At 29.1% G+C, this 6860-nt stretch overlaps 5 protein-coding genes across 5 annotated transcripts; 3 read left to right on the top strand and 2 right to left on the bottom strand.

The window, feature by feature from the left end:
- Window positions 1-869: 869 nt before the first annotated feature.
- Window positions 870-1172, top strand: M421DRAFT_79323 (DNA-binding domain of intron-encoded endonuclease; the record flags this gene model as incomplete). Its single annotated transcript, XM_033597468.1, has 1 exon — window positions 870-1172. A coding segment is annotated over one exon (303 nt), but the record flags the coding sequence as incomplete, so codon positions are not given.
- Window positions 1173-1232: 60 nt separating this feature from the next.
- On the top strand, window positions 1233-1562 carry M421DRAFT_79330 (uncharacterized protein; the record flags this gene model as incomplete). Its single annotated transcript, XM_033597471.1, has 1 exon — window positions 1233-1562. A coding segment is annotated over one exon (330 nt), but the record flags the coding sequence as incomplete, so codon positions are not given.
- Window positions 1563-2489: 927 nt separating this feature from the next.
- M421DRAFT_79326 (uncharacterized protein) lies at window positions 2490-3617 on the bottom strand (the record flags this gene model as incomplete). The annotated part of the gene is made up of 1 exon (XM_033597470.1): window positions 2490-3617. The coding sequence occupies one exon, from the start codon at window positions 3615-3617 to the stop codon at window positions 2490-2492; it is 1128 nt and encodes a 375-aa protein (XP_033442426.1).
- A 2268-nt stretch (window positions 3618-5885) lies between these two features.
- On the bottom strand, window positions 5886-6464 carry M421DRAFT_105114 (homing endonuclease; the record flags this gene model as incomplete). The annotated part of the gene is made up of 2 exons (XM_033587095.1): window positions 5886-6265; window positions 6455-6464. 2 exons carry the CDS (start codon window positions 6462-6464, stop codon window positions 5886-5888), a joined length of 390 nt encoding a protein of 129 aa, XP_033442425.1.
- M421DRAFT_79325 (uncharacterized protein) lies at window positions 6463-6663 on the top strand (the record flags this gene model as incomplete). The annotated part of the gene is made up of 1 exon (XM_033597469.1): window positions 6463-6663. The coding sequence occupies one exon, from the start codon at window positions 6463-6465 to the stop codon at window positions 6661-6663; it is 201 nt and encodes a 66-aa protein (XP_033442424.1).
- Window positions 6664-6860: the final 197 nt, after the last annotated feature.

Here is a 6860-nt window from a genome sequence, read left to right as displayed (position 1 = left end):
AAAAAAAAAATTGCAAGATAAAAGTAATTACCCTTTTTAAAAAAAAACATCATTATGCAAAAAATAAATCTTTGATTAGCAAACCTGGGTTATTAAATCCTATGTTTGGTAAAACACACTCGGAAGAAACTAAAAAGCTTATGAGAAGTAGAAAAGAAAAATATCCTAACGGTGTAGGTATCCATGACCTAGATAACCATTTGATAAAAAGTTTTGATTATGGTTCAGATCTAGCCTTTTATTTAAGTGTATCTAAGGTCACTGTGAGTAAGTATATTAATAATGGTTTGGTTTTAAGGTAAATACTACTTAAAAGTCAATCCTTTTAAGGAATAAGAAAAGTATTTACTGATAATTTACAATTTACGAACTCGTCTTTATCCCGGTGTGGTTGTTCTTCTTATTATAAGTTAAATTTACCTTTAAGTAATAAGGGTTATAATTATCTATCATCTGGTCGTAGATATTATTATACAAAATCTACTCCACAACCCTTTAGTTCTGACCTTCTCCCTCAGCCAATTTTTACTCTTGATTTAAATAACGGAGATATTAAATCACATAAAAGAATATTAGAAGGTAAAGGCGGTATTTATTCCTTGGTTAACACAGTTAACGATAAGCGGTATATTGGTAGTGCAAAAGACTTTTTTATAAGACTTAATGTACACTTAAAGTATAAAAATAATTCAAACGCTGCTTTACAAAAAGCATTTGTAAAATATGGTTTCGCTAAATTTAAATTTTGTATCTACGAATATTTTTCATATGAAAGTAGGATTATAAGCCACAAATCTTTAACTGAACTATAGACTAGTTATTTGTAAAAATTTAAATTAGATACTCTTTATAATTTTAGTCTTATCGCCCATAACAATATAGGATATAAGCATACTAACGAATCTAAGCTTAAGATTAGTAAACCAGGGAATTTAAACCCTATGTTTGGAAAAATACATAGCGAAGAAACCAAAGATAAGATGAGGAAAAGAAAGAATAAATATCCCTTAGGAGTAGGTATTTTTGACTTAGAAGGTAATTTAATTTCAAAGTTTGAAAATAATGTTGAGTTAGCTAAATATTTTCAAATATCTAAGATTACAGTAGGAAAGTATTTGAATACTAACCTTATATATGATAACTCTTATTATTTTAGATCTATAATATATTAATTTATTCTTTAAGTAAAAATGAAAAAAGAACGGAAAAAAGATTGATGTAGTAATCGAAAGGAATCAGAATTAGTTAGTGGTTTTATGACAGAGCATTCTGCTGTTATTTTTGTATTTTTCTTTTTAGCTGAATATGCTAGTATAATACTTATTTGTATTTTAAATAGTATTCTATTTTTAGGTGGTTACTTGTTTGATTTTAATTACTTTTTATACCCTTATTTTTACTTTTTACAATTTATTGCAGGAGACAGTTATATGTATCTAACAGATAATGGATCTAACTTTAATGTTATTGACTTTGATAACTATCGTTCAATTATAGGAACAGCTATAAGTGGTATAGTTATAGGAGTTAAAACTTGTGTAATGGTATTTGTGTTCATATGAGCTAGAGCTTCATTCCCTAGAATTCGTTATGACCAACTTATGTCTTATTGTTGAACTGTTTTATTACCAATCGTAATCGCTTTCATTATATTAGTCCCATGTATACTATATAGTTTTGAAATAATGCCATGTAATATACCTTTATTATAGTTTATAAACAGCTATAAAGTCTGTAACTTTATACGATATAAACGATTTCTGCCTCCCTTTTAGCCCTCTTTATCCCAAAACCCTAATATTGTATAGTAAATACAATATGGAAATACATTAGTGGAGGGAAATAGAGGAATACTATTCCCCCTATTTCCCTCCACCGCTGGTCTATGATATAGTATTTAGCCAGACTGAAATTTATATTTGTAAAGTAACATTATTTGGTTCATATTAACCTAATAATAAACCTTACCAGTAAAGAAAGAAAAATACAGTTATTTACTTCTGTAAATTAGATTATTATTTTTTGAATTTATATAACATACTTTTTAATCTAATTTTTAAAAAACTATATAGTTGTTCTATTTGAAAGCACATAATAAACCGTATATCCTTATCTTTAAGATAAGGAAATCAACTAAACAGTACAACAAGTATAAGATTAGTCTCTACCATAAATAAAGGTAATAGTATAGTTGTATGTTGATCTGATGTTTCATTAGCATATCTAAGGCTACTTGATGTAGAACCCAGAACCTCTTGAGCTTCATTATTAGATACCTTTAGGTCATGACAGAAGGCATTTACTTCAGCTTTACCTGTAGCATGAGCTGCTTTAATACTATCAGCACCACGTGGATAGGTACCAGTTAACCAAGCACTTCTGTTGTCAAACTCTTGCATATCACTCTGAGCCCCATACAAGGCATTGTTACAATGAACTTTTACGTTCATAGGCGTTCTAATTGTATCAGCCTAATAAATACCGTCTGCCTAGAATTTGCCTCGTAAAGTAGAACCTATAACTTTAGAGCATGAAACAAAATCAGATACGGGATCTGGAGTAGAACTTGTCATAATATTAATTGATTTATTATTATTATTAAATGATAAACATCCTCCTAAAAGAAGAGATAATGGTAAAATGTTTTCATGTATATAACTAGAGAAAGTGATATACAACACTATTCCTGTAGTAATGTATAATGCATAAGTTGTTACAGATCCTGTGTTAAGCTTACTAATATTACTACTTATATTCAATAGTCCTTTTTCAAGTCCATATGGTCCTATATACTCCACAGATCCCTTATCTAAAACTTTAGTAGTTTGTCCACCAAGTTTTAATACGATCCCCGTAACGAATCTATTATAAAATAGCTCTATTAAGAAACGTTGGTTAAAGAAACTGAATATATTATAACCTGTTCTAGATAGTTTAAAAGTAATTAATATACTAGATAAAAATTCAGATAAAAGAATAGCTAGTACACTTAATGATGTAGTAAATATTAAAGGTAATAACTTAAACAGAGTTGCTACTCCAAATTCAGTGTCTAACATAATTTCATGACTAGGATGTATGAATAACGCATTATCTGAAAAGAATCCAGAACCCAACCCTATAAACATATCTTTTGTTACAAACCCAAAGAAGATAGAAAATACCGCTAAAATCATTAAAGGTAAGCTCATAAAGATATCACCTTCATGTGCATTTTTATAGTTGATTAAAGGTCCATTAGGATTTGTTAAGAATGTTAAATATAGTACTTTTACAGAGTATAATGTAGTAAACATTGCTCCTATAGTAGCAATTATATACACAACTGTACCAGAAAAATTATATTGACCATATGCAGACTCAAGAATAAAATCTTTAGAATAGAAACCTGTCATAAATGGGAAAGCTACTAAACTTAAAGAAGCGATAAGCATTACTGAATAAGTTAGCGGTAAAAATGGTCTTAGTCCCCCATATCTTCTAAAGTCTTGGTTATCCGCTACAGCATGAATAACCGCACCGGCTCCTAAGAAAAGAAGTGCTTTATAAAAGGCGTGATTAACTAAGTGGAATAAAGCTATACCATAAGAAGATAAACCTACAGCTATTACCATCATACCTAATTGCAAAATTACTATCATAAATAATATGACGTAAGTTGGACCATTTCTTTATTAATCTTTATATTTTTCTCACTTATCTTTAAATATAACTCATTCATTAATTTTTACAACATCATTTTCTTTTTTACTTAGTCTAACTAAATAAAATTGTTTTATTAGATTAACTCTTTTCATTTTTTCTGTCCTTAAAGGATATTTATTGAAATAATTGTTTATCAAATTAAATAATTCAGTTTTTCTATAGATAACATATTTAAATGCTTCTATTTTAGGACTAGAAATATCAACTCTTCCTCCATATATATCAATTAAAGGTTCCAATAAGTATTTATTTTTTTGAGATATACCAATAAAAACTTGAGCTGAAGATTCACTGTAATATACTGAACCATCACTATCAATAAACCCGCTAAGTCACCCATCATTAAAAGTAAGATTGTTTGCATACTTTAATTCTATATTAAATTTCAAACAAAGCTTATTCATTTGTAATAAACGTGTAGGATTTCGGATGAATCCGTTTACATCGTTTATTAATGTAATTAAACCTGCTCTATTTCTTAATTTATATTTAAATGCGTATGCATTAGAAATTTGTTTAACAGATCCTCCATATTTATGTTGTATTAAATATAGAACTTTTTTATCTCTTGCATCCATAGTTATTTCACAACTATTATACCCATTTTTAGATAATAAAAAGTAACCATCTCCATCTATTAATCCAGCTAATCACTGTCTAAATGCAAGATCTTCTGAATCTGAAAATTTGTTGGCTAAAGTGCTAGTGTTTACACTTGTAGACATATTCCTACTAAAAATTAAACAATATCTATTCTTTTTTTTTAGAAAAGGTGAACAAATAGTTTTACTTTGAAAATTCTGTTGTTTAAAGATAAGAGGTTTTGTTATTAAGTTCGTTAATTTTAACTTAATAAAGACTAATATCAAACGTATGGCCTCTGAGATTCCTACTAACTTACTAATAATCTCAAATTTTCATCTTATTAGCCCGCATAGAATATACAGGTGTAACCTTATAATGGTAGATGAATTAAGAAACTTGAAATTATAGTGACTATAGAAATAATCACGAGCTTTGGTTATCTGCGAATTGGCTATAGTATTTTTACCTATAGCTTCTACGCATATAGTTTGATGATTAAATATACTTAAATGAGTAGTATATTTTTGAGCCAATTGACTCATAGTAGAATAAGCAATAACTTTTTTAATATCTTGTTGATATAACCCAATAAGAGAACTAAACACTGTTGTGATAGCACCTAATCATAAACATATCATTAATACGATTGAACTGTATTCTATTAAAGGAGATGAACGCATTAATAGATACACTCCTGCAGTAACCATAGTGGCAGCATGTATTAGTGCACTTACCGGTGTAGGACCCTCCATGGCCATAGGTAATCACGCATGAAGTCCTACTTGAGAACTTTTAGCCATTGCTCCTATAACTAGACATATACCTACAATAGTTACAACATTTTCGTTCATGTAAGGAGCTAATGAGAATACAGTAGCATAATCTAAATTACCAAACGCTCATAATATGGCAAACATACCTACAGTTAAGAAACAATCTCCTACTCTGTTAGTTAAAAATGCTGAAAGAGAGCTTTGATTTGCTGCTATTCTAGATTTTCAAAAAGAAACTAAAAGATAAGAACAAACCCCAACACCTTCTCAACCTACAAACATTAATAAGTAGTTATCTGCTGTAACTAATATAAGCATCATAAATGTGAATAAGCTTAAATAACTAAAAAATCTTTGGATATGCATAAATATCAAATTTATCCTTCAATTGATTTATAAAATGATTATTAACAATGGTTAAATATCTTCAAGATTTCTACCTCTTTTCATACCAGATTTAATTTCTTTAATAGAATCTATACCCTCAACCGTAAGATGATAACGATTAATCATTAGACTGTGAATTTTGCACCAATCAAGATAATCATATAATTTTATACCTATTATAGGGTTTTTATTAAAAAATGGAATGATTATATCAGTAATATCTTTAAAATCAACAATTGTTAAACTAACTGCAGATTTACCAGCATATTTATATATTTTCCCTGACCCTCAATAATCAACTATTTTTTGCATTAATATAAAATCTCTACTGTGTTGAGATATTCTAAATCTTAATTGTACTCGATTACCTAGTTTACTGTTGGTAGATGGGATACGAACATCGAAGCTTCCTTCAGCGCTTATAAAACCTGAAACTCAATGAGGGTCTAATTTAACATTATCATAATTCACTACAGGTCTTTCAACTGGAACATATCCAGCGAATTCTGATTGTAACGTCTCAGATAAACCTAAATTCATCGACGCTTTTATATTTACTATTTTTTCTAGACTTTCAACTGTAAGATGAGCTTTTTCATTAAAAAGCTCTACCGCTTTTTTAAACAATAAAAAATCTGAGGCTTTTTGCGTTAATAATGGATATTTTTCTAAATGAACAATAAGTTTATTTAAATCCTTAATAGAATCTATTGAATAATTAACTACATCTCTGTTTGAAGTTGAATGAATAGAACCAATACCCCCTAAATATTGTTGCAATAGACATAATATGTTAAGATCTTTTTTATCTAGACCTATTTGAAATTTTAATTGAGCACGTCAACCTAATTTACGAGCTTTATTTCTGTCTATAACAATAGTAAATGAACCTTCCCCATCTATTAAACCAGATCAAGTTCCAGGATTAACAATGATAGAGCTAGAGGTAGAAAATCTTTTTAAATCGTATTGTTTAGATGGGCTTTTGATGGTAGATTTTCAACCCTGTTGCATGTTGAAACCAAGTTTTTTATCTTTATTCCTTTCGAAATCCATTAGAGTACACCTTAAATTTATTAAATCTGGTTTAATAAATCAACTGCCGTCTACTCGTTGCTCTTTTACAGCAACAATTTTAACTATTGCTGACTTAGATCCGCGATTGTCCATTTCGTTTTCACGCATCTTAAGACTTGTTACCATACCTGAGTAATTAATTCAGCCACATATAGTTTTTCAACTATAGCTTGGTATCTTAAGCTTTAGGAGTTCCCCGGAGTTTGACAGTTTACCCCCATAAACGTGTTTTCCCCTTACACGCTCCCGAGGGTCATGACTCATATAACCAATAGAGTAAATATGTACTAAAGAAGAAACAATTAGTACTGGTATAAGCATAGAAACTGTCAG

The sequence above is a fragment of the Didymella exigua genome (genome assembly GCF_010094145.1).
Source record: "Didymella exigua CBS 183.55 unplaced genomic scaffold M421scaffold_108, whole genome shotgun sequence".
Lineage (NCBI taxonomy): Eukaryota > Fungi > Ascomycota > Dothideomycetes > Pleosporales > Didymellaceae > Didymella > Didymella exigua.
This window is presented reverse-complemented; position numbering and strand designations above follow the sequence as displayed.